Source organism: Grammomys surdaster, unplaced genomic scaffold (assembly GCF_004785775.1).
Source record: "Grammomys surdaster isolate TR1022 unplaced genomic scaffold, NIH_TR_1.0 115338, whole genome shotgun sequence".
In the NCBI taxonomy this organism is placed as follows: Eukaryota; Metazoa; Chordata; class Mammalia; order Rodentia; family Muridae; genus Grammomys; species Grammomys surdaster.
The window spans coordinates 775-28,762 of record NW_021613051.1 but is presented as its reverse complement, the minus strand read 5'-3'; the positions used below and the strand labels follow the sequence as shown (position 1 = coordinate 28,762).

General features: G+C 48.1%; 1 protein-coding gene across 1 annotated transcript; it reads left to right on the top strand.

Moving 5' to 3' along the window:
• Nucleotides 1-3,641: 3,641 nt before the first annotated feature.
• Nucleotides 3,642-27,988, top strand: LOC114635662 (plakophilin-1-like; the record flags this gene model as incomplete). Its single annotated transcript, XM_028784155.1, has 5 exons — nucleotides 3,642-3,748; nucleotides 21,873-22,270; nucleotides 25,192-25,336; nucleotides 26,828-27,035; nucleotides 27,811-27,988. Coding segments are annotated over 5 exons (1,036 nt in total), but the record flags the coding sequence as incomplete, so codon positions are not given.

The window sequence follows — 27,988 nt, the reverse complement described above, 5'->3', positions numbered from 1 at the left end:
GGACTGAGACAAACAACTCCCACTGCTTGTAGATCAGGGAAACTCTGTGATATTCTAAGCCACTGGGTTCCGTGTGTAGGCAGATGTGTTCTGATGGTGATGACCACGTGGAGATGGCTGCCAGCTTCGCCAAGAAGCCATCATTTTGTTCATAGCAAATGAGCCCATGAAGAGAACAATGGGAAGGCAGGACAGGACTGGACAGCTTGTCAGTATGATTCTTAGGGGTAACTGGATGCTCAGATATTCTCCCTTTACTTCCACACCCAGGATAAAGAATCCTTCTCAAGGACATGAACTTGGGCATTTGTAATTTCATACAGCCTCCTCTCTTGTTCCAGTTAACACTACCCTCAAAGAACATTTGAGGTAGAAGAACCCCTGGTTGGTAGAATTCTAAGACTCTAATCTCATTTGGCATTAAATGTGGGTGTTAAGCCTCTAGTTACCAGAGTACCTTTCCCACAGGGCTGACTGAACAGGGGAGAAAAAGTAGCCCCAAAATGTCCAGCTCAGGGCAGTTCAGCCAAGCCACAACTAGAGTGGTGACTTGTGTGTAGTATCCTAGGAAAGCAGAGGTATGACTCTGGCCTTGTAAAGGTCCCCGGAGTGTCCAATGCTAGAAATAGTACAGGCAGGAGCCATATATGCAGCAGACGTAAGTATGGCCAGCCATGAAAGGCTTCCCAGGAGCACGTTTTGCAGAACTGGAGCGATCAGGAGGGCAGTGAGAGGTCATGGTTACACTTGCAGAGAAGCACTGTGTTCTTGCTGTTGTTTTTTTTTTCCTAGGGGGCAGAGCTTACCATCCAGGCACCCAGGGGTCAGGAGAGTGGAAGGTGAGAGAACAGTGCTATTATAGAGAGAGCTCACCATCCCCACTTACTCCCTGGCTTCTGCTAGGCATGATTCCGGATGGGTCATCTCTCTAGACTCCTCCCCATCTTTGCCACCCCTATAGCTGTGTGTCTGCCTTCTGCCAGGAGAGCTGTGCTGGCTGCCATAATGGTTGCCTCCCTCTCACAAGGATCCAGGAGCTCCCTAACTGCAGATAGGTTTGAAGGGCGCCTTCTGAGGTTGCCTGGGAAGGAACCAAGCAAGTGAGAATTATGGCTCAGAGCAGTTTTCACCTGAATCACTTGGAGGCATGGGGACTAGCTCTGGGGAGAATAGAGTATCGAATCTTCTGCTTCCATTTGTCTGTGTGTCCACATATCCATTTTTGCCTCTGTGGCACAGTTCCTACTTGACCTGGAGGTTGTACAAGAGGGCAGCCAGGCTGGTGAAGGGCATGGAAAGGAGAGAAGCTTTATATGACCTACAGAGATCAGGTCATGCTGGTAGATTCTCTCTCACTGGGGTGGAGGCCTGGGTGGGAGCCTCCAGGAGATGATTCTTAAAGTAGGAGGCATCCCTGGGGCTTTGTTGAAGTATCTGTCACCACCCCAGAGTTTCCATCTGGCAGTAGCTGGCCGACCCTTACCTGCCCTTTGGGGAGAAATGCCTGCTCAAGAGATGAGAGCCAAGTAGACACTGGCCTGCCAAGCTTTAGAAAAGATGACAGACACGGACTGGATCAAGGCGGGCGAGACCTGGACGTCAGCTCCTTGGACTCCTGATTGCATCTGTGCCTGGCTGGGATCCCTTCTCTAGTGACCAAGTCCATAGGCTTCCTCCTGTTCCTTATGGCAACACAGTTTGTCCAGAGGAGCAGCTGCACTTTGGAAAGGGTTAGGAACAAACTTACTGTACCTGCAGAGGACTGGGAGTAAGTCAGAGGCTTTGTGGACCAGTCTGAATCCCAGGACTTCATTTTTAGGGGAAGGAATGGATCTGGGACCTGTGGGGTGGGATTTGGGGGCTTTATGGATGGAAGGCCTCTGGGAGGACCCTGAGGCAGGAGGCAGGCGAGATGGAGGTCAGTCTTAGTTGTCAGAACCTTATCTCAGAGAACTTTCTCCGGATGCATCAGGCATATGTCACTATATTCACATAGCATGGAGCTCTCATAGTGTATGGACCGTTTAGGATACAGAGAAGGAAACTTTTACAGAAAAAAGAAGCTGAGGCCCAGAGAGTGTTTGAGCCAGGCCAGGACCAATTTTAACACATTTAGGCTTCTGGGGAAAACTGTCACAGCCAATATTCCTATGCCCTGTCCACCCTCCAAGAAGAGGAATTGGAGACAAGGGAACGCTTTTTGTTATGGGTCTTGCACTGGGACAGAGGAGGTGGCCCTAAGCAGGATGCTGGCCCAATTCTGAACTGTCTTTCTTGTTCCTGCCCAATTCAGATAATCTAGTTCCCAGAGAATGACCTAAAGCTGGGTGGCTAAGGCAGAAGTGGAAGGGTTAATGGATTCAAGGGAGGTCAAGGTCCAGCCTTCCTCCTTAGACGGGGTTTCTGATGGGGGATTCCAAATATCACCTTGGAGGAAAGGAATGCACATCCCTCTCAGAAGGCTCTCACCGCCTGCGAGCCTTTACTCCCAGAGGCTACGTTTAATGAGTCTGAGCAAGCCTTGCTATGGAAACAAAGGCCGGAGAACCATGGGCTTGTCTTTCATGGACTTCCAATGTAGCCAAGGGAGCAGGACGCCAGGTAGCTCATGACTTGGGGTACAGCAGCTGGATCAGAGACTAGAGAGATTCCTGTGAGCAGGGAGCTCAGTGAGGGCTTCCTGAAGATGAGGTGTTGACCCTGGCTTTGAGAGCTGTGTAGAATATGAAGGGTATTGCTCAGGAGAGAAGTCAGATGCATCACGGGGAATGATATGTCACTGTGACCAATGTTTCATGACATTAGGATCTCGAACAGACCAGCTTGCTTGAGGTTGATGCTGTGTTGCACACACACACACACACATACACACACACACACACACACACACACACACACACACACACCTTTCTGCCATTCTGAGAAGGAGAGAAGGAAGATCGGTTCCTGCTCAAACCCCAAATCCAGCCTGCTTTCTGTGATTCAAAGCCACTTTGCCGCTAATAACCCTAATGACACTCTGTCCTCCACAGAGCCTGTCATTTGTGGGTCTCCAAGCACTGTGAAAACATTAATTAATCCTCACTGGCCCTTTGAGGTTGATCATTGTTCCCCGTTTACCAGCCAGAGGACCTCAGAGGAGAAGGAAGGGGCAGGTTACCTGATCATCTGTGGGGGGTTGGGCTCAGGTTTGAATTCACAGTCCTGACAGAAGCGGACTCTAAACAGTTTGCACTGCTGTAAGGCTCTGACCTTAGCGATTTGAACCTGGAATGTCGAGATCCTGCCTTCTTTCCCCAAGTGGGCAGCTCCTTTTTGTGGAACGCGGACTTGTGATTCCCTGGGTGGGAACTACTGTTCTCCAAGGCTCTCCAGGACAGCTCCTGACATGTAGGTGCCAATGTCTCCCAAGGGGTCTAAGAGCTGGCCGGTAGTTCTTTGCTGGGTGGGCCCTGGCTATAGTGGATAAGGAAAGAGATGGCATGGCCACCAGATGACAAGCCATTTTCCATTCTTCTGTGGGAACCCAGACTGTTTCTCTCCACAGAGGTGGTGGACATGGTTGTGGGTGATACCGAGGAAGGAGGGATGGGTGAAGACAATGGTCATCCCTGCCCTAACCTTCCTTCTCTGCCCTCCAGGCTCCATGTATGATGGGCTGGCTGACAATTACAACAACTATGGCACCACGAGCAGAAGCAGCTACTTCTCCAAGTTCCAGGCAGGCAATGGCTCATGGGGATATCCGGTAAGGAACTGTTCCCAGCCTGAAAGATCTGGAATGTCTGTGGGCATGGTCTGGGGTTCCTGATGGAGAAAGTTTTCACTGGTTGCTCAAACAAAGAAATGCAGACTTCAGACAGCAAGTCAGGATTGCAGATCTGACCAGGACTGTTGGCTTGGCCACTGCCTCATAAGGGACTATGTGCAATCTCTTTTGATGCTGATTGGGTATTTCTGAGTATTTTATGAGAACATTTTAGGGAAAGCATTTTAAAGAGTCTATTTCCAAGTTTTTCTGACTTGATCAGAATATGTGAGAAGTCTGAATTCTGGAGGTCCTTTGCAGACAGAGGTTTTCAGGGGAAATTGTGAAGTTTTTTTTCTTTCATATGTACTGGTAATCAAAGAAGTGCTCAGAAAGTCCTATGAGACCAGGAGAGCGTGGTATTCCAGCAGCCCCTGCAAAGGCAGCCTTCTAGGAGTAAAGCTTTGCTTGGGTTTCCTAGTCAGAGAAATCTGGGTTCAGATTCAAGCTCCCACTCACTGAGCTTGTGTCTTTGGGTTTCGACCTCCAGGACTCAAGCTCCTCACAAGTCAAGCAGATATAACAAAGACTTCTTGGGTTTATTGGCAAGAGTAAATGAAGTAATAGACATAAAAGGCAGATAACAACTCGCAAGGTTTTAAAAAAATTAATGTGGGTGGAGATAATTCTAGATCCTTTAATCCTGGTCCTGGCTCTGTCTTCCCCAACTCCCTCTACCCACCTGTCTACTTCCTGAACCTACGGAGCTGGGCTCTGTACAAAACACTGTGCTGGGTGCTCTGGGTACAGTCATGTGAACCAGCACACGTTTTGTCCTATTCCAGAACCAGGGATATCGAGCTAAACAGCACCCAAGGTTCCCCAGAGTCCTCAAGTTCCATGATTTCTGTTTACTTTTGCTAATTTCAACATTAACCTGCTTTGTTCTTGAGAATTCATTTGTGAGGCCTCCAAAACATTAAACAGACCAGGATAAAAGATACACCTCTAAGCAAAGCTGGGGCTGGGTCTTCTAGGGGATACAGGATCGGCAGCATCTGTTGAGAACAAATGGCCACGGATGCCACTCCAAGTTGCTGAAGGTCCTGGGGTCCTCTGGGAAGAGTGGTGTTCTCTTGCTGTGACTTGATTTCCTTTTTTAATCTGTATCTCTCATGGATGTTACAGATTGCAGACGAACAAAAAGGATGATCTCAGTCAGTCTGCTACAAATTCATGTCTTGTTCTTTTTTTTTTTTTTTTTGATCATTTATATTGGCTGTCACTCTCAGGATAACATACACTTAGAGGATCAAACCGAATAAGCTTGAGGAGTGCTCATACATGCGAAAGGGCTTTAACACAAAGAGTGGTGTCCAGAGAGATTCAGAAACTGCCTTAGTGATGCAGAATAAAGGGATTGGGTAAAGCCCCCAGAAGGCAAACAACTGGACCTATTGATCCGAGTGAATAACCATGCTAATGATATACATGCTCCATGTGCCCAGGCCAGAGCTTAAACTGTTTCTACTCTCTGCTGAGACTCTGGATGAAATCGGTAAAGTCCGAGCATCAGTGTTCCCCTCCACAAAAATGAAACTGATGCTACCAGTTTTTCTGCTTCATTCATGTGTAGATATCATGCTACATTAACCGTGTTATCAAACAAAGATCGTAACCATGGAAATGTGGGAGGAGGTGTTTCTAAAATACTTCATACAGCCCGTGACTTCCTAACATTTTCTTATAGATAATTAACTCAATTCTTAGCTGTCTCGCTTGCCTTTAATGTTCCCAAACAGCCCCCACACCTCCCTGTGCCCATTTTCTGACAACCACTGAAAATCCCTTTTCTTCCCTGAGCCCCAAGGCCCAACCCTCTTCACTCCTTTGCTGGCAACACTGCAGACATGACTCATGACAGGGTAGCTGCTGGGGCTTGTCCCGTCTCCTCTCAGTTCAGGAGAGGCTATGGGAACAGGGAAGAGCTGAGCACACACGAGGATTTGGCAGAGGGAGGGGGCTGAGTAGGGAGGAAGTAGAGTAATTGATATTGGAGCCAGACATATAATCAGCCGCGCACTGAGAAAAACCAAATGGGGGTCCAGATTTAGAGTGGAGGAGAGTGGGAAACACGGTAATAGTGATCTGCAGTGTGAGAAAACCATGTGCCTGTGGGATTTTTCCCATGGTTGGTACAACTGGCATGGAATGTTGTGTGTCCCACCCTCTAGTGAAACCAATATGGCAGCCCAAAGCAGGGAATACAGGGAGGAGGGTGTGGTTCATCTGCACAAGCATCGTCAGCATCTTTTCAGGAGTTGCTGAGAGCTGGTGAAGGACGATTTCCTACATTCTGTTCGTTTGGTGGGTCAGCCAAATGGCATTGAGCAACTGCCGGGCACACATGGCATCACGTGATGCACATTGCAGATGCTGCTGTGAAGACTCCCTTTGCCCTCAGTGAACTTCTAGTCAAGTTGGGAGAAGCAACGGTCAACAGAAATAGATAAAGACAATGGTTTCTGTACTGGAGAATTACACCAGCATCCTGCTCAAATGTTTGTAGAGCCTGTAGATGTTTAAATGGAACTGTTTTCAGTGCATCTTAGAAGCCATCTTGCTACCAGTGTTACTTCCTTATGATTCTCTTAGGTCAGAAACAGTATTGCCCACTCTGAGCTCTTCACTCTTCAGATTTGACTGCAGTTCCAAATATCTCACCATTCTCAAACACTAAAGCTTTATAACTAGTGAGTAAATATTTTCTTTAAATATAGAGTAGTCAATAGAATAGAATAGAAAAAATAGAATAGGCAAATTCTAAAAGAAAATTCTAACTATATTTTGAAATTAGTAGTAGTTATTTTATAGTCTTTATACTTTTTTGTATCATCAATAGCCTTCTAGTTAAAAAAGTGTTTTGCATTTTATCAATGGCCAATTATATTACAAGTTTTACGAAACAGACTTTAAAGAGTCTCATAATTAAGCTTAAAATGAAGTGAGTCTGACATAAAAAAAGCATCCAAGGGCTTAAGGAAAAGACTGGTCCAAAGCAAACCATTTGCCTCAGCATCGCCCTACTGACTATGGGTCACTCCTGCCTCCTTCTCCAGAGGCACGATATCACCTACAAGACAGTAGTAGAGCCTAAGAGTCCTACAAGCCTCTGGAAGAAGGAGGAATCTGTGACATGAGGCAAAGAATGTCCTCACACCTGACATCTCGGATGGGCTGACTCTGCACCCATCTCAGATCTCAGAGCCAGACCAGTAGACAGATAGAGTGCCAGTGGGTTTTACAGATAGGAAACTCAGGTCCAGAGATGATAAATGACTCACTGAAGGTCACACAGATGCCTAATAGTATGGTGGCCTAGACCCCTGACCTACTACTGGCTCACCTAGGAAGAGTCGTTTACCTTACTCTAGGTACTTACACTTTTTGCGATGTTGATTGTAGTTGTCTTCATAGATTTCTATGTGTCAACAATGCAATCATGTTTGAGAGACTCTCAAGAGGTCCACAAATGTAAACCCTTTCATTCCTCTCTTCCCCAGCCTTCCAGCCAATTCTTCTCTCCTTGGGGGAGTCTAATGCCAACAGGAGAAGGAAGGAAACGGCCATAGTTTCTCTTCCTAAAATCAATTTCTGTTCACTTGGCAATAATCACTAATGGGAGAGTTATAGTAAACTTATGAGGTAAAATACAACAAAATAAACTATTTGAGAGGTAATTGAAATTATTTTTAAAAGGTTTATTTATTTATTTATTTATTTATTTATTTATTTAATGTATATCAGTGTTTTGCCTTTATGTATGCCTGTGTGATGGTGTCAGATCCCCAGAACTGGAGTTACAGGTAGTTGTGAGCTGCCCTGTGATTGCTGGGAATAGAACCAGGGTCCTCTGGAAGAGCAATCAGTGCTCTTAACCACTGAGCCATCTCTCCAGCCCCAATTTTGGTTGTTATTTTGTTTTGGTTTTTTGAGATGGGGTCTCTCTCTGTAGTGTTGACTGTCTTGGAACTCACTCTGTAGACCAAGCAGGCCTCAAACCCAGAGATCCCCCTGCTTCTGCCACTGCCTCTACCTCTACCTCTACCTCTGAGTGTTGGGATTAAAGGTGTGTACCACCACCAAGTGTCTCTGAAAAAAATATTTTTTAATCTCAGATTGAAACACAGTTCTATGTCCTGTATCCTATGGCCTGTCATCCAGACCATTTCTATAATTAGAACAAGTCTCCATATTAACTCCTCTACTGGACTAGGAGCCCAAGCAGGGTTACCTCAGACTGCCTCTGTTTCCAGCTAGAAAATAGAAGACTTTGGTCCCTCTTAATTGTCACTTAAATACCTTCCTCTGGCTCAGGTAGACTAGGATGAAAAGCTAGGGAACTGAGGTCATTTGGAAAGCACAGGTATTCTACTCTAAAGCTGTACATAGTCACTATCACACAGGTCTGTCTCAGATGAAGCTGAGGGAGGACAGCATCAATTCTCACTCATGTGCACATCAGAACTAGAGCTTTCCTATTTTTAAAGCAAGAAACACATTCTGAGCATTGAATTATTTTGAGAGTTTATCAAGTAAAATGTCCATTGGATGTGGATTGCACTTGACCATCCTTCCCAGGATACGATCTATAGAGGAGAGAAGGTATGTGGACAATACCATCCAGTTCTGAAATAGGATGAGCCATGGTGGCTGTCATATTGAATCACAGGTATGCTCAATTAAATCCAGCTTGGCATTCCTGAAAGCAAGACCCTCTAGGAACATAAGGAGAGAGAATCCTGTCTTAGTCCTGAATCGTTTTTCTAGCTACTTACCTAATTGATGCATTTGTGCTTGATGTTCCCTTAACAACAGAGTCTTTTGGACTCTTCACTAGAGACCTTTACTCTGAAGCTAACAAAGCCTGTTTATTCTGGACTCAATACAACCTGTGGGAGTTCCTGGTACAGACAGCAGAACAATGGCTGTCTCAGGATTCAGTGGAAAATAGTAATTTCATACACAGTGCACTCTGGGTTGGTGGTTCACTTCTGTCAGAGTCACAGTGTTGGTTATGCAAAGGGCTGGGTTATGGACCACACAGTGTAGAGAGGTTGCCAGAGAAACATAGCAGGACCCTTTGTCCTAGGTGTAAAAAGAGGCAGCCCTCGCTAGTCCACGTTAACAGAGGCTGGGTCTCAAGATAGCATGATTTAGAAAAACAAGCAAGGCTTGGCTCAGGACCTTCAGTCCAAATCCTGGCTCTCCCTCTTCATTATCTGTGTGTTTCCAGGCTTGTTTTTAATCCACCTGAGCCTCCATCTCTGATATGTGGGAAACCTTTCTCAGCGCAGTAGGAGGACTATTTGGCATATTCGGTTAGCAGTGCAAGGCCTGGACTGTGGTCTCAACATCTTGTAGTCTGCTACAAGATGGAGTGGCATTTGTTCTTTTGACATGGAATAAGGATCTTTTATTAGCTCCTTGCCAAAGCTTAACACTCTGTAGGCCTTGAGAGCTCACTCATGACTCAGAGCTTCAGGGCTGAAGCCAACCAAACCCAGGTGGCTCTATGGTTGGCGTTGGCACAGTTCCTTCAGCCCAGAGACTCTGCTTCAGTCATCCGGGTGAGGAAAGGGTCTGAGCCTCCTTCCTGCTCTCATCTGAGCATCTCTTACCACCAAGAAAAGGAAGTTAGTTAGCTCTTGCCACAGCTGGACAACGTGGTAGGATTTCACTAACTTTAGCCATGCAGAGGGGTAACCGAGGCAGAGCATGTAGCTCTGTTAAGTAACTACCCTGACTTAAAGTTCAGGCTCACTGCCTTCCCTGCTCCTCTTCCCACTCCTAAGTGCCACTCCAGGTGTGCAAGCTGGGCTCCTTTGGCGGTGCCTGCTGGCCTTCGCCTTTTCTTGCAGAGTCCAGGTGAGGGAAAACAGACTCTGACATGGATCCTGCTCTAGCAGCGAGCGATTGATGGATTTGCCAACTCTGTGTCTCTGTTGCCAGCTCATGACTCACTCCCACCAAGCCTTGAGAGATAGGAGGGTCCTACAAGGGCCCCAGGCTCTCACCCGACAAGAAGAGACAACGATCCTACTTGCCAAAGGACAGAATGTGCCTCAGAAAGCTAAAGGAGGTATATGAGAGAGTTGGCGGGGCCTGGAGAGGGGGATATGGCTTGCCTCTCACAGCTAATCACTGATACAGGCATGCTCCCTGCACTTCAACCTTGGAACTTCAGCTGTGACAAATGTCTACACACAGCCCCTCCTTGACAAGCCACGGTCTATCAGAGTTGCTCTGCTTACAACTGATAAGTCTCTAGGTTGAGCAGCTTCCATTTTATGCTTCTCCCTCCACAGCTGACTTAGCTTACCTGAGTAGTACACACCCAGCTGAGGACCTCTTAGCTCTAACATCCATAGCCTGAATCCTTCCCTGGGGAAAAGAAGTGGAGGATGCTCACTATGCTGGCCCCATGATCCCACAGAGATAGGAGGACATGGTTATGATATATACGTGCAAATGGCATCAGGGAGCATGAGCTTTGGATGAGGGACCAGAGCGGTCTCTAAGAGATGCTAAATGCTGCACTGTATGAAAAGAGAGGAGTGGGTGGAGAGCACAGCAAAGCCCCAGAGCTGGGACTGAGGGGTAGGAGTATTGCTCAGGCTATCCCATAAGAACAGACACCACCACACCAGGTAGTGGCTTGTGAGCTGCCAGCTCCAGGGGTCTCACAAGCCCCGATGGCTTTCTGTAGCCAATCCCTTGGGACCAGAACTCACACTGCCCCTCAAAGTGGATTGAGCATGTCTACACATTCTCCTCCCTGATCCTCATGTTCTCATAGGGGACTGAAGGACAGGTGAGTGGCATTTTGTTAGGGAAGGAGGTGGAAGACTGGGTGTAGCTAGCCTAGGGCATGGCCAGCAGTCCAGGACACTGTCACCAGCCCAGGACACTGTCAGCAGCATGTCCTTTCCAGAAAGTCCCCAGAAAAGAATGTTACAGTCTACTGGAACAGCAAAAGCTAATTTCAGCTAGATGCATCAGCTAAGGTTTCCATACAATTAATGCAGAGCACCAAGTTGGTGGTCAAACTGGAAGAACCAAGGCTTAGGTTGATTCACCAGGGCTCAATTCCTTCCTTCCTTCCTGACTAGGGATTAGAAGGCACATAATGAAGCAGTAGCCACTGAGCACGGGGTAGGGTTTGTCTTCTAAAATGGAAGCTTCCAGAAGATGTAGCCATTGCTTTCTTCCCCATCCTCACACATTCTAAGCGCAGCCTCTGAATCTTTAGAGGAATGATGTGAAGAATCAAGTAGAATCAAGAATAATAAAACAAATGGTTTTAGTTTTCTCCATTAGTGATGAGTAGAGTTTTGTCTGGGGCCCTTTTGGTGGGGGTGGGGAGAGCTGACAAAATGTACTCAGCCAGCATGCTAGTCTTTAAAGTCCTTACACTGTGGTTAAAGACAAAGAACAGATGAAACAGCAGCCTAAGAGAGGATATAATTAAAAGCTAAATTCTACAGTACATGCTGACTTCAACCTCAGTAGGCCTCAGTTTCCTGGTCTGTAAATGAAAGCTGCCAGGGGTAGGCGATTGCTAAGCCTTCTAGGCTGGGGTTGTAGGGTTTGGAGATGTGGACCTTAGTCTCTGGATTATAACAAGTAGGGGCTTGTAAAACTGTCTCACCCCTCTGCCTTCTCTGTCAATTTATATAATGTGATAATCCCTGGGATTAGGGCCGTATTTTGAATTTACACAGAACATTCATGTTTTCTTCCCTGACTCGATCCTTGGGTATCCGTGAGATGGGTGGGTAACCAAGCACTTTGATTCTGATTTGATTTGCAGGAGAATGAAGTGGCAGAAAAGTGCAAGACTTGCTCATTACCTCACAGGTAGAGTTGGCAGAATTGAGTTTGAAGCCCAGTGGCCATGAAGGGGGGTGGCAAGCTTGAAGAGAGACGGGAGCTGGAAGGGGCAGGTGATGGGGTGGTTTCTCTCCCCTGTCAGGGAGCTCTAAGCCAGAGATTGGGGACTAGAGGAGCCATAGATCTGAAGCCATCGAGGGATCTTCTGGTGTCTTTACTGGTGAGAATTTTCCTTTTGTCACTGAGCCGAGAGAGACAAATGCAGTAGCATTTCCCAGGTGGGTGGAAGAACCACCCCACCCTTTGCTAGGGTGAGGCTCAGCTTTCTCCCCCAGGGCCCTGGCAAGTCTCTGCGAGGCCTGCCTGCCTGCTTGCCCCAAGAGCGCAAACTCAGCTGAAAAACAAAATCAAATCTGGTTGTGGAGAGGCAGGGCGGGGATTCGGAGAGACACAGGTGGGGAAAGAAGCAGCTTGGGGGCCCCCACCCCCCACCCCCACTCTGTGTACCAGGGAGTGGCTTTGAATGGGAGGAAGACAGGACTAAGCCAGGTTGGCCAGGATGCTGTGACTTCAGCAAGGGCTGAACAGCCTGCCCCAAATCAAGAGCCTTCTGGAGCAGTGTGTGATTGGAGAAACTAAGGCTGGGTAAGTAGGCTGATTGCCCAGCATACTCAGCCAGGCAGTGGGGAAAGAAGACTGAAGCCAGCTCTCCAGACAGGAGTTCTTGTCACTTGGCTACATTAAGCCTTTCTTTGCCACCCTAACATTTCCAAAACCCCAGTCATGAGCACTTAGTATTACAGTTTATTAAAACCATCATTCCAACTATTGCTTATTTTTCAAGGAATCACTTTTAAATTTCAGTGTGTTTCCTTTGAAAAGAAACTATATTCTACTAAAGTCAGATGACACAAAAACAGCATTCTTTGCTGTTAAAGGAAGGCTAGCCATGACCTTAATTACAAAACTCTTTTTAATGCTAGTGAGGTGTGTTTGCTCCACTGGAAATTTTAAGTTGTTTTGCTCCGAAAGAGATGTGGGTGAGTGACAAAGAAGCATAGGGACTCACCTCGAGGCTTTGTCCTCATGGCCATCAGACCGGAAATGCAAGCGTTTCTCCGTGCTTCAGTGATGGTTACTGCCTGTGTCCTTGAGATACCTAAAGTCCTCTCACAGCCATGGTGCATGTTGAAAACATGTGAAGATTCTGAGTCATAAGATAATCATGTGGGGTGGTTTTCCCACAATGACTCCCACCCAGGTCATGTAGAGATCTGAGAGCCAAGGAAAAAAGCACCCAGGTGGAGCCCTGCCACTCAATAAGGCCACCATCCCCGTGCCTAGCTGAACACATTTTGCTACTGGAGTATGGGGAGATAAAGTCTCTGACTCAGTGCCTGCCAAGGACCAAGCTCTGTGGAATAACACCTCCTTTGTGGCCAACCTTAAGAATGTTCAGGAACAATCCCTCCAACTTCTTCCATCTTCACCTAAACTCCTAACCACCTCTCTGGAGTCCCCACAGTGTTGGGGACAGAATGGGAGTACTCGGGGAGCAGCCAATGACCCATATTTCCCTCGTAACTACATAGTCTTGAGACAGAGTGGCCCAAGACACCCAAATCCATAGAAAGCCAGCAATAGTTGGCTAACTCCAAGAGACTCCAGGGTCTAGCTCCCACTACCAACCTTAGCAATGGAGGCCCCTCTATCCTCCACATAACTTATGTGACCCAGCAGCGTATTTGGAGCAAGGTGTGGCATAAGGGAAGCTGTTCTTCCTCTCAGTTGCTATGCTCATGTTCCTGCACAGAACACATCAGCTACAGCCATCACAAGGTCTCCCTTGTCACTGGTGTCCCTTGGGCCAGAGGGTCTTCTCAGCCCTGGTCTTTGGGCTGTAGACTTGCATGACACCAGTGAGCAGCCAAGTTCATTGCTTCTTTTTCCTTTTCTCCCACACCCCACAGTGCTCAAGATCGAACCAAGCCCTCATACATAAGAAGCAAGGACTCTCCCACTGAGTTTTCCCCTCCCCAAGCTCTATTCTCTTTTTAAATATATTCAAGAATCTGTCATAATCTGTCAAAAGAGGAGAGGCCTCCTAGGCCTGGAGCCTAAGTTTCTGGCTAGCCAATGGATAGAAACACTTTTGATGTCTCAACAGAGGGCCACCTAGGACAGAAGCTATTTGCTTTTTTGGTTTGTTTGTTTGATTGATTGATTGATTGATTGATTGATTTTTGTTTTGTTGAGATTGTTCTCACTATGAAGCCTAGGATGGCATGATTCTCCTTGTACACCATCTGGAATGTTGGGATTAGAGGCATACACCATCATACCCAGTGTTTTTTGCCACTTAAACTTTGTTCCCATCACCAGACTTTAGTGGCTGGTGGCTGGGGGACAAATACTAAGAGAGAGACCACATATATAAGAGAGAATGCCAAGAGGCCTCAGATAAGATCAAGGAATTTTCAAAGATTTTCCTTACCTAAGTCTACCTCTGGGAAAATGTATTTCTTAAGTGGGCAGGTGGGCGGTGTACAGGATGGGTGTGTGCTTGTGCATGTGTGTATACAAGTGGATATTTGTGTGTGTGCATGCTTGTGTGTACATATGCACATGCATGTGCTCATTTTCCAAAGGGGTGATCTTTTACCCTTGAGTCAGGGTAAGGATGGCCACTTTCTTTCATATGAGGTTCTTCATGATCTAATCAGGAAAGGATTTGGGTCTTTCAGAGTCTTTAGGGCCAGGAGAGCTAGTTCCCTAGGATATGTCTCCTCTCCAAAGTCTTTGGACCTCTTCTAGTACTGAGAAATATCCGCAGTCTCAGGCTCACAGTGGTTCTGGGGCTACTCAGCCTCCCCCAACATTCCAGGACAGCCTGGGGACACTGGGTGTGAGAGATCTATCTGTATTCTGCTGGGCAGCTAGTTCACACTGCAGTGCTCCCCTGACTCCTCCCACTCTGTGTTGACCCATCACTGGGACAGCTGAGTTGGCCTCTGAGTTCAAAACCCAGAATCCATGACACTGCTGTGTCGAATGACTGAGGCTCCAATTTGTCTGAATTCATGGAACAGAGACAGCCAAGGGCCAGATTTCCCTTCTAGAAGGAAACATGGGGGACTGGAGAGATGGCTTTGCCATTAAGAAAACTCGCTGCTCTTCCAAAGGACAGAAGTTTGACTTCCAGCACTCACGTCGCTCAGCTTACAATTCTCAGTGCCTCCGGTTCCCGGGGATCTGGCACCTCTGTCCACCGGAGCACCTGCACTCATATGCACCTATCCACATGCACACACACACATACACTCTTACACGTAGTCAACAGTATAAATTTTTAATCTTTAAAAAGAAACATGCATATAAACTCTCACATCCTTGTCCCCAGACTCACTCTGACAGTGAGATGATCTACAACAACCTTACTTCTCCAGTGTGTTGGAGGAGGAAGGAGAGGATTCAATAAAGCAGGAAGCAGGAAGTAGAGATGGAGGGCACTGTAGCTGCTGTGGTCACTGGTTATGATAGCAGCTGGTATTAAATGTCAGCTCAATTTGGTGCCTCGCACTGTATATGAGGAGACCCTATGGGCTTCTCACCCCCGTAAGGAGGACTTGGGACCTACAGCCAAGGAGGCCAGGTCACAGGGACACTGTGTGTCTCTTGAGAGAAAGTCACCTCCCAAAAGCCTCTCAGGCTACTGACCAGAGTTCTGTAGTGCCCTCAGACCTGGGCTGCAGTCATCTTGATGCTTTGGGAAATCAGTCTTCAGTTATCTGAAAATGTTTCTTAATAGCGACAGATTGGTAAGTGCTCACAGTATCTGCTCTTCAAAGGTCATGAGAGACACTGACTATTATTGATCAGCTTTCTCACAAAATCTACATAAGCTTTTGAGATGGGCACCCAAACTTTTTACATTTCAATGTTTTTTTTTTTTAAGTGACAGCCCAGGTATAGTGGCTCATCTATAATCCTAACACTTAGGAGGCTGGGGAAGGGTAATTATGACTGGACTATGAGTTAAGACTATTTCAAGCAAACAGACAGACAAAAAAATCAGTAACAAAACATATCTGAGCCCTGGAGCTGGACTGTGTTGGAGTCTGCTGTTGTCCTTCTTCTCAGTAGACAAGAACTGGCTGTCAGCGGGGCAGTTGTGGTGCACACCTTTAATCCCAGCACTCAGGAGGCGGAGGCAGGTTGATCTCTGTGAGTTCTAGGCCAGCCTGGTCTACAGAGCAAGTCTCAGGACAGCCAATGATATACAGGAAAATTCTGTCTTGAAAAACAAAACTGTTAACCAGACAGTACCCTTTAGACCACAGGCACCTTTCGGGTATTTCTGGGGTACCCCTGGGTTTCAGGCTATTGGTGATGGAATTGTGGGTGTGTCTCTTCTCTGCCCTTGAGGACTCCACAAAGAGGCACTCCCACCCTGGCCTCCTTTAAGGCCAAGTGGCACCACTCTCTGCCTAGATGGACATCAGGGATTCCAACCAGTGGGGTTGTTCTCACAACTGTGTGCCAGGAAATAAGAAGCCCAGCCCAGGTTGGGCCCTCTGCTTCTCAGGACAAGTCAGGGACCAACACTCTCCCTGATGAAGTCCCATCTTTGGTGACTCAGGCCTCAGTGGCTCCCTCACTAGCTCAGACTGGTAACTAGGTAGCACCCTATACTTTTCAGAGAACTCTCTATGCCTTGGGTTCTATGTGTCTCTCTTCAGTGCCTTGTTAGTAGAGGACCAGAGTTCAAAAGCCCCAGGAAAGCACAGCAAAGTAATCTGCATATCAGCTATACCTTGCTATTCAGGAGTGGACAAAACACTAGTAAGATGCAAGACAGCTTATTGTCATTACTGTGTAAGGGTCCTCAGTGGGCACTGGCAGGCAATGGTAGTTGCTAGACAAACAACCATGGAGCCTGTCCTGGAGGGGCTTTCTGTTAAGGTCCTTCCTCTAGAAAGCTCTCTCTGGGCCCACACGAGATGAGTACTCTGTGAAGTTGTATTCGTACTGGCTTTCATGAGAAGGGTGTGGGGAGATTGCCTTGCTGAACATGGCCCTGTTGGACACTCCACTGGGTGTATGACTTGCCAGGCAGAGAAGGGTGTGTCCTGTGGCAGAGCCAGTTTGGCCAGCCCCACCTTGTTGGCAGAAGCGTGGTTTCAAATGGGCTAATAGCTGGGGACACGGACACTCTTTTCATCTTGGCCTGCCTAGCACATACAATGCTCCCAAAGAGGTAGGCAGTTTCTGTCTGGTTATGATGCAGAACTGAAATAGAACTTTCTGAGATCATCCAGGTATTAGCTATGTCCCAGGACAGGGTAAAGGGACGTGTCCTGAACCTCAGCTGAGCTCAGGCTGTGCCGCCTGTCTTGCCCCACTCAGAGCACCTTCTATCCTCATCCAGTTCACTTCATCTGTGGTAGAGCCCTGGGCAAGGAGGCCATAAGGAACCCAGTGCTCATCAGCAACTGAAGTCTCCATTCCCAGGAGAAATTCTCCAGAGCAGCGGTTCCTCTCCTTTCCACCAGTGCATGCTGGGAACCCAGCCCTGTGCTGAGCACAGTAAAATGCCTTTGGTTTGAAAAGCTTGGAGGAATAAGAGAACCCTACTTTGGTAACCAGAGAACAGACAAGACCAGGGGAGACTGAGTGTGTGGCTGAAGGAGTCCAGCTGTGGGCATCTAGGGCCAGGAAGGGGCAGAACAGACTTCGTGGAGATGATAGGTTTGAGCAGATACTTGAGAGAAATGTGGGGTTTGAAAGGTGGGCAGAGAGCAGGTGAAGCAGGTGGCCAGAGTGTATCTGCTGTTGTGGGACTGTGAGAGCGAGCATTAGGAGGGAAGAGACTAGAGGGGATAGGAGGCTAGAGGGGTAGGGTCAAGTTGATATGCATGCCTGGTAAATAGCAGAGGTAGAGTAAGCTCTGTGCAAGATTGGGATTGATGGAAGCTTTGCCTGAGAAAGGTGGGTGTGAGGGTGTGAGGAGGCGGGGCCAGGGGGACCCTGGGGCTGGTGGGAGGAGTTAGGAGGTGCCCAGGAAAGCTAGGGCCACAGTGCAATCGGTAGCAATACAAAAGAAGGAAGCAGAGAGAACAGTGGTCAGGTGGGTACCACCACGTCCAGAATGGCTGCTTACTGTCCTGCCCAGTGGAGTTTAAGAAATGTATTGATTTGCTTTGATCCAGCTCACTCTAGAACTCAAGCTCCTTGCCTGCGCAGTGGACTAGTGGGCTCCTGAGAGCTTCCTGCTGAAGGAGGAGCCTGAGGAGAGGGACCATCAATGTGGGTTGAAATGACTCACTTCTTCAGGGAAAAGGAAGAGAAGAAAAGAAAGCATTTGGGGGCCAGGGGGTCTTAAAGGCAGAGCCACTAAGCAACCTGGGGGCTTCACTAACATAATGGAGAAGTGTCTTCCTCAGATGCAGGAACAGCCATGCAAGGAAACAAACACCTCCCAGCACAAAGCCTGGCTTCCCTTTTTGAGCAGGTGACTCTCCCCTAACAACTTCTCCTGTGTCATTAGGACAAGAGAGGACAGAATATGGGGTAACTATGGGGAAGCTTCTGGCCAACGCAGTCTCCTCTGGCTTGCCTTGGACTGTGGTCACAAGAGTCTCCTCCCTAGAACTCTTCAAGTGTTACAAGTGGAGAAAGGATATTTCTGTGCCCAAATTCTGGGCTTCAACTTATCCACCTAGCCCAGGCTGTTGACTAAATGGTCAGTTCTGCTCCCAGAAGTTGAGTTTCTAGTCTGGAATGTTTTGATTCATGGACTATCCCACCTGAAGTTTGAGTTTCCCAAGAAAGCATGAGATAGTCTTACATGCAAACTCGCGCACTTGCATGCATGTGTGTGTGTGTGTGCGTGTGTGTGTGTGTCCCCTTTGTATTCAAAGAGGAGGAGGCTGCCAGCAGATTCCTCTCTGAGTGTGGGGGTGTGGCTGGAAAGGCATTGGCAGCAATGCTCTCCCACCTGCTCTGGGCACAGGTGTCCATTCATTCTCCTCTGGCTGCAGCTGTTTGCTTACAACTTAGAGACAGTGTTTGGAAATGGGGGTGAGTGGGATTGCTATCATTTGGAGCCCGGGGGCAAGGCCACCACAAACATCCTGTGATGTTTGGACATCCAGACAATGAAGATGTGTCCTGCTCCAGATGGTAGGAGCACCCATGTAAGGAAAGACTCCTCCATCTTGGCAGAAAGCTTGCTGAATTCACTCTGAGCTCAGCATGGGGTTCTGAATACTGGGTGTCTCCTTCCTGGGCCTGTCTCCCTTATAGATTATCTAAAATCTTCTTTAGAAATGGTGTGGGTTATTAAAACCCCTCAGCTAGGGGCTGGGGAGATGACTCAACTGTTACCAGTGCCTGCTGTACAAGCACGGGGACCTGAGGTTAGACCCACTTGAAAACCAGAGACAGCAGTTCACATCTGTAAGGCCAGTGCTGGGGGAACAAAGGCAAGCAGACTGCTAAAATTCATCAGCCAACGAGACTATCTCATGAGTGCGTGAGTGCCATGCTCTGTGACAGAACTTGTCTTAAGAAATTAAGATGGGGGAGGGGGAGCAGAGGGGAATGGAGAAATAGCTCAGTCAGTCGGCAAATTTATTGTCATGCCAATATGTGGGCCTACATTTGAATCCCCCAATGCCCATGTAAAAGGACTGGCATGATGTCATACAAGCATAATCCTAGCGTTAGAGAGGCAGAGACAGAATCCTTGAAGTGCACATGCATGTATGTGCACCTCACCAGCTCTGAAAGGCAGCCCGTGTGAGATGCAGCTGGTCCAAGCTCTCGTGTTATGTCCAGTTCTAATTTACAGACATTAGTCTAATGATGTCTAATGATCGTCTATGTCATGAACAATTAAGATCTTGGTTATACAGCTGGAGAAACTCAGATATATTGGCTTTAAGCCCCTTGCCTCAGGTTACACCCAAGGAGACACCACCAAGACAGTGTGATTCCAGTCCTCTCGACTGTCACACATCCTTCTCAGGCATATGCTCAAGGAAAGTTTGGATTCCCACAACGCCACTGCCAATTCAGCCTTAAAGACTCCATCATGGGCCACATGGGCAGGCAGGGCCAGAGGCAGTAAGGATGCTTTATCTGAACCTTGGAGAGTATCCAGACCTGCATAGAGTTAGGAGAGGACAGTGTCCAGCTGAGGTTTTCTCCTGCTTGCCAAAGTGACAGCGAAAGACACGAGAGAGTCATTCCCAGCTGTCACATCCATACAACCCAGCGCTGTGACTTTAAAAACTAAGGTGGGGCTCCCAGGAATGAATGACACGGCTAGGGTGTGGTGGTTGAGAGGGGTCCTCGCCCATTCCCTGGGGGCAGCCCACCTCGCCGAGACTTGCCAGAGCCGCCCGCTGCTCCTTTTCCCAGCACGGGTTGCAGAGACCAGAACTTCTCTCAGGCTTAATCAGCAGGATGGCGTCTTTGCTGGGTCTGGGCCAGGAGGGCATATGCACTCCTCATCAGGTGTCTGAGATGACGTCCAGGTGTGTCACTTACTGAGAACAAGGGAACTCCTGTTGTCTTCCCCTCGGAAGCCCAGCCTGCCATGGGGAGTGTTCTGCCCCCCCCCCCAATCTCCCAAAGCACCATCTGCTACCTTCCTGCCTGATCTGGAGTACATTTGGCATGTAATCATCAAAGAGTCCGGTTCACCTCCAAATGCCAAGAAAACCACCAGCTCCTCCAGCCTCTGCCTTATCATTGTTTGTGTCTCTCCCAACTCCCACAGACCAGCTCACTGTGTGGCAGGGTGGTTTGACCCAGTTGGAGGAAGAAAATTGTGCCCGCTTGGGGTGGGTGAAGGGAGTGTACCTGCTACCCCCAAGGTTAACTGTATACGGCTTCCTGGTTTTGGACACCACTTTCCAACTAGTAGCTTCGCACCATTCTTTGGGGGAACTGGAATATCAGCCCCTCCTTAGTCCTGTGTGGCTAGATCCAGGGTAGATGGTAATTGCTGGTCACACAGGACCCTCCTCTGCAGGCACACAGTTTGATCCCATTTCCTCTGTTCTCTTTACCCTTTGTTTAGGGTTGGGTGGGCAGCCTCTGGGCTAGACTTGGCCACTGCTCATCCCAGCAAAGGTGACTCCCAAGTCAGCACCTGTATGGGGAGGTTTTATCAGGCTCAGTGTTGATCCTGGTGTCTGAGAACAAGTTCCAGCAGGCCAGACCCGCCAGCTTACGGGTCTGGGAAAGTCTTCGGACAGTTCAGTACCAGAGCTGATTCCCACCAAGCCTGTGGCTTTGCACGCTCCTCCCAAAGAAATACACTCTCTGTTGGGCTTACAAGACCCTTAGGGATGTCTCATTGTTCACGGTCCATTTTCCCTTTGGCTGAGTTTCTGCTCTGCTTCTCTCCCAGCCGGTCTGATGACACAGCCCAGAAGTCTTCCTGCATCCACCCTGTACCACCTCTGTGTGCACAGGGGCTCCCTAGCTAGCAGCTCAACTAGAATCGGCATTTCCAAACATGTGCAAGTGCTGACACTGGCTGGATGGGTCGGAAGCTGCTTTGTGGGGTGACCTGAGTAACAAGGCAAGAGCTTGAGACAAAAGCCTGTGGGAGCTGCTCATTCTGAGCGATTATTGGAGGAGCCCGCTTCTCTGGCTTGCCATCACCATCTTAGACTTTGTCCATGTGGTTGGATCAGTGGTATAGAACTTCCTTTCATACATTCCCACAATAAGAAGTCTATATGAAGGGCTGGAGAGATGGCTCAACAGTTAAGGGCACTGACTGATCTTCTAGAGGACCCGGGTTCAATCCCCAGCACCCACACAGTGACTCACAACCATCTGTAACTAGCGTTCCAGGGACTCTGACAACCGCTTCTGGTGCCCTCTTCCACACTAGACATACACATGGTGTAAAATGTAGCACAAAACAGGTTTTATCTCTATTGTGCTGCACTCTGTATTGTATGTTTTCCAATTATTTTTCCCTATTCTATACTTTTAATAAAGGTGAGCATATCTGCTAAAATGATCTCATATTCCACAGCGGACCACAACCTGCATTTGGAAAAAAAAATGCCCAAGGTTCCTTTCTCTGAAAATTGTTCCAAATCCTCCGAACACTGTAATGGGGCAAGGGAGAGCTACCTTTGTGGACAGCTAGGTCCAGGCTCCCAGTCAAGAGCTACACTAAACCTCTCATCCCTTTCCTGTCTAGATCTACAATGGGACCCTCAAGCGGGAGCCCGACAACAGGCGCTTCAGCTCCTACAGTCAGATGGAGAACTGGAGCCGGCACTATCCCCGAGGAAGCTGTGCCACTACTGGTGCTGCCGGCAGTGACATCTGCTTCATGCAGAAAATCAAGGCAAGCCGCAGTGAGCCTGACCTCTACTGTGACCCAAGAGGCACACTGCGCAAGGGCACCCTGGGCAGCAAGGGCCACAAGACCACCCAGAACCGGTACAGTTTTTACAGCACGTGCAGTGGCCAGAAGGCTGTCAAGAAGTGTCCCGTGCGGCCGCCCTCCTGCACCTCCAAGCAAGACCCGGTGTATGTACCACCTATCTCCTGCAACAAAGACCTGTCCTTTGGCCACTCAAGGGCCAGTTCCAAGTGAGTGCTGCAGGGCTGTGGTGGGGCCAGGTGGGAGGGAGGCAGTCTGCTAGCCTGGCTCACTCCCAAGGAGGAGAGGAGAGGCTCAGCCTGTGTTCTGACTTTGCTGTTACCACCTTGAGGAGTCTCTGGTGTGATGGACCACAGACCTAGAGGAGCCCTCAGGGTGAAAAAGCCACAGAGGCCAGTCATTGTGGACACAGGTCTCCAGGGTCACAAGCTATGAACAGAGGGAGACAACAGAGAGATTAGCAGGGAATGGCTGCCACACTGTGTCTCTCTGATCAGCAGCACCTGGGAATGTGTTAGAAATATTTGTTCTTGGGGTTGGAGAGATGGCTCAGCAGTTAACGACACTGGCCACTCTTCCAGAGGACCCAGGTTCAATTCTCAGCACCCACGTTTATGACTCATAACCATCTATGAGATGCTAGTTCCAGGAGAGCCAATGCCCCTTTCTGGCTTCCAGTTATGCAAGTGGTACACAGTGGTACACAGATATTCATGCAGGCAAAAAACCCATGCATGTAAATAATAAAATAAGGTTTTGAAACTAAATATTCATTCTTGGGCCCAACACAGACACCTAGAGGTCCTAATAATGTGTGTTCCAACAAGCTTTCCAGATAATTCTCTCTAATTCTCTCTCTCTCTTCTCTCCCTTTCCCTCTCTCTCTCTCTCTCTCTCTCCCTCCCTCCCCCCTCTTTCTCTCTCTCTGTGTCTGTCTATCTCTGCCTCTCTCTGTCTCTTTATGTCTGTCTGTGTGTCTACCTCTCTGTCTCTGTATCTCTCTGTGTGTCTGTCTCTATCTGTCTCTTTCTCTCTATCTGTGTTTGCCTGTCTCTCTCTCTCTCTCTCTCTCTCTCTCTCTCTCTCTTTCTCTCTCTCTCATACACACACACACACACACACACACACACACACACCACTATGAAGAGAGCCATAGGCAGAAGGTACCTTGGGGCCACAATAACACTGAGCCTACCTTTTGAGGCTCAGAGCAACACAAGCCTTCCACTGTTTCTTATCACCTAATAACAGCTACTCATTTATTTGGCAGCTCTTTAGGGAGCATCTACTCCATGCAGGGCCTGTGTGGAGCACAGGAGGCACGGCCATGCTGACAGCCCAGAGCAGCTCTGGAACACATTCTTGGTGACCAAGGAGCTGTGTGTTCTTCCTAATCAATCCCTTTCCAGGCAGACCCTGGTGAGGGGCAAAGCCCAGAGACAGCAACAAGCTTGCCCAAGGCCACACAGCTGGTTCTCTACCCTGTACTCTTTCCTACTAATCCCACACTGTTCTGAAAGGAAGCATAATCCAGTTAAAAGTGGACCCCTTGAAGTATGTAAGATTGTATTTAGAATAACTTGTGAAAGGACTCAGAATCCTCCCTTTGAGAGTCTAATCATGGCACCATCCTGTCCCCAACTGGAGGTCTAGGATTGAGTGACAAGCCATGCAGAAGGGACATTTGACTGATGAAGATAAGGCAATGCTTCCTCAATAGAGAACAGGTATGCAACTAGCCCAGGGCCAGAGAACTCTGCCCCATGAGTGACAGTTTTCAGAAATGAAGTTGGATCACCCTAGCTAAAACTGTGACTATTCCTTGAGCACCAGCTATGGCACAGCATCAGTCTAGTACAAGTGAAGAGAGGGTTGCCACTGCAGATGCTGAGGACATTGTGGGTAGGGCTGGGTACCACAGAGGGTCTGTCTCTACCCTCTGGGACCTTTTTTCTCTGCTTGGAAGGAAGGCACACTCAGGTGGAAAGGCTGCCTTGTGGGTGCACACCATGGGAGCTCAGGGAGTTCCCAGCCGAGGATTCCCTTCCTTGGAAAGGTTTCCTGGATGGGAGACTCAGCAGGCCTGGGCTAGGCCTTCATGTCTGGAACTGAGGATGTCTTGCTACAACCAACAGACTCTTGCCAGAGTCTAGGGAATGTGCCAGAGGTTGCAGGGGAGCCAAACCTTCAGTTAAAACGGTGAACTAATAGCCATTTGTTGTGGTTCAACCTAATGAATGCGCTTGAATGACTGTCTCAGCAGTGGGTTTGAACCTGATGTATGGGGAAGCTGTGGACAGTTCTCAGCTGTAGAATGATCAGGTGGATATGATTTTAGGACATAGTCAAAGACTGTACGATATTGGGTGGAGTGGATCTTTAACCACTAGCCCCATAAAAGATCCTAGCAGATCACAGACAAATATGGTGTCAGGATGAGAAAGACAGGATGTAAGAGAGAGAGAGAGAGAGAGAGAGAGAGAGAGAGAGAGAGAGAGAGAGAGAGAGAGAGAGTGTGTGTGTGTGTGTGTGTGTGTGTAAGAAGCTAACTGAAAGTCAAGCAGTGATGGTACACACCTTTAATCCCCACTCTTGGGAGGCAGAGACAGGAAGATCTCTATTGAGTTTGAGTGTTTGAGGCCAGCCTGGTTTACAAATCGAGTTCCAGGACAGCCAGGGTTCAGTTACACAGAGAAACTCTGTCTTAAAAAGATAAAAAGTGAAAACCAACCAACCAGACAAGCATCTAGCTGGACTTGGGGAGGGAAGGAGAGACAGAATAGACAGGCCACTGTCTTTTACTTTCCCAGGACTAGGAACGAACGCAACCGCAGGACAGATGGGTCATTTCATCTCAGGAAATAGGGCCAAGTTTGTGCACAGAATGAAAGTAACTGTCTTGCTTTGGTCTTAAGGGATCTCATACCAAGAGAGGGAAAGTCAGCACACAGCCTTTTTCCTTCCTTGTAGGGAGCTGTTCACAAGACTTTCTTCAAGATAGCCTGCCTTTTTCTGCTTCCATAGAGGCCAGCTAGAAGCTGTGGTATTTGAGTATACAAGGAAGAACTTAGAGCCTGCTCATGGGGGTCCCCATGCTCACCCTGTAATACCCTGCACCTCACTTTTCCAGGATCTGCAGTGAGGACATTGAGTGTAGTGGGCTGACCATCCCCAAGGCTGTGCAGTACCTGTGCTCCCAGGATGAGAAGTACCAGGCCATCGGGGCCTATTACATCCAGCACACCTGCTTCCAGGATGAGTCGGCCAAGCAACAGGTAACAGGCCATATACCTTCCTCGCTGATAGGTCCTGAGGGTGTCAGCCTGGGCCCCACATTTGGAGAGGAACAGAAGCACATGCAGTTGGTTCCCAGACACTGGCATAAGGAGTATTCCTGCCCTCGCAAGGTCAGAGCTTCATCTTAACCTGCCGAGGAATGCCTCCTGAGTGGGCTTCCACTGGGTGCATCTCCCCTACTGGCCATTGCTATGTGAACTTTTCCTAGAGAGATATAAAATAAACAGCTGTTCACCCCTGATAGTATACCAGTGACAGACCAGAAAACCAATCCCACCAATGCACAAGCTGACATATGGATGAGTGTATTGGGCGTATTTACAGAGCATAGTTTGTAACTTACAGATGTGCAAGTGACCCCAAAGAAAGTCTCATCCCAGCGTAGACACATAGATGGAGTTCCCCAATCTTCATCTAACTTTGCACATTTTATATACTCTATTACCTCTGAGACCTGTGCAGCTTGGGAAGAATTATGTATCTCTGGGAGGGGGTGTGGGAAGAAGTAGCTGGACTCCCAAGTAAAGATTTAATAATTTTCTCCATCCCCGCCTCCTAGATCTTTTATTTATTTATTTATTTATTTATTTATTTATTCATTTATTTTACTGTGTGTGTGTTTATGATGTGGTCAGAGAACGACTGTCAGGATTCAGTCCTCCTACTGTGTGAGTTCTCCTACCTACTGTGTACATCCTAGAAGTTGAACTCAGATCATCAGGATCTGTGACAAACACTTCTACCCTACCCACTGACCCATCGCCCCAGCCCTCAGGAAACACAATCTTGGGGGTCTCTACCAAGCAGTTGCAGCTGCTCCAATGAAGATGATAATACTGGCTGTTCTAGTGGGAGGATTATGATCCACAGCAACTATAGAAGAGTCCCAGGGCTCAGTGACACCCACTTCCTCAGATTCCACTAAAGGATATGACTATTCCCCAGCCCTCAACTCCCTCCCTCCCAGGCCCTTCCCTCAGTGAAAACAGGGCTCATTTATGACCCCACCCATATTGGCCAGCTAGGAAAACACCTACAAGACATATAGTACAGCTATGTGTACCACAAATGGCTTTCTAGAAGTCTGGGGTGGTTTTCATCAAAATTTCTACCACAAGAGTTTCTGTGGTACCTTGTGTGTGTGTGCCTCACCTTAGGACTCTGAAGTGAATGCAGGTACATCTTCTCATCTGGCCTTCACTATGCTCTAGACAGAGGAGAGACTTGCTCAGGGGCCTAAGTAAGATAGGAGGAAGCTGGGCTCTGAATTCAGGTCTTTGGGTTTCATGTCTGGGTCAGTTACCATAACCTCATTGCTGTATTTGTTTGTGGTTGACTTGTGTGCTTCTGAACTGATTTTTTTCTTTTTCTTTTTTCTTTTTCTTTTTGTCTTAGAATCAGTTACTTTGAGCAAAGAAAATTTGTCTCATCCTCCCTTTAAACAATCAATGTGACAACTCTCTTGGCAGGTCTATCAGCTGGGGGGCATCTGCAAGCTGGTGGACCTTCTCCGTAGCCCCAATCAGAATGTCCAGCAGGCTGCTGCCGGGGCCCTGCGCAACCTGGTATTCAGGAGCACCACCAATAAGCTGGAGACCAGGAGGCAGAACGGGATCCGTGAGGCTGTTAGCCTCCTGAGGAGAAGCGGGAGCACGGAGATCCAGAAACAGTTGACTGGTAAGGTATTACAGACGGGAAACTGGGGTAGGGAATGAACAAGGTGGCAGGGTGTGTCTCTAACCTGTCCTTCTAGGCTAGGTCAAGGCACAGCTGTGTGGGTTTCACCGAGCTTCAATTCAGGAGCTCAGTGGCACTGGCTTCAGTTGAAGTGGTGGCACCCTTCAGAAGGCATCTTCAAGGCTGGGGTGTGAGGGAAGGAGCCTTATGTAGTGGGCACTGAGATTTGCAGACAATAGAAGGAAAGCAAAGCCAATGGGTCAGGGTTAGCGGATCTCAAAGGATGGCTGTCTATACTACACTTACTCTGTGTTCATGAAGTACATGAGGCACTCAAGGTAGGATACAGGATGGAGAAGCCACCATGAAGACCTTGAATTGGACTGAAGAAGACAAGAATGTTCAGAGTAACAAACCCACTCCCATGGCTGATATTTTCCATGTATTGTTTCAAATAGGAAACAGAGAGCATTAAGCAGTTCTAAGTTCCAAAACGTATGTTTAAAACCGATGATCAATCGACTGTATTTTAGGAGCTGTTCATGTGCATAACTCTTTCCTAGACAGAACTCTGAGATGTTCTCAGACCTCAAAGAACCTGCAGTCAACATAGGCATTGAGAACAGGATCGTGAGGAAGTCAGACAATGGGTCTGATGGGCCAAGCCTACCTGGAAGGGAGCCATTTGCTAGAGCCCAGACTCAGGGCAGTACCACTCAGGTACCTCAGGTTTTCAGAGCCTGCCATGTGTTGAGCTGACCATGTCTGTATCCAGGGCTACTCTGGAATCTGTCTTCCACGGACGAGCTGAAGGAGGAGTTGGTGGCCGATGCCCTGCCCGTTCTGACTGACCGGGTCATCATTCCTTTCTCTGGCTGGTGTGATGGTAACAGCAACATGTCCCGGGAAGTAGTGGACCCCGAGGTCTTCTTCAATGCCACAGGCTGCTTGAG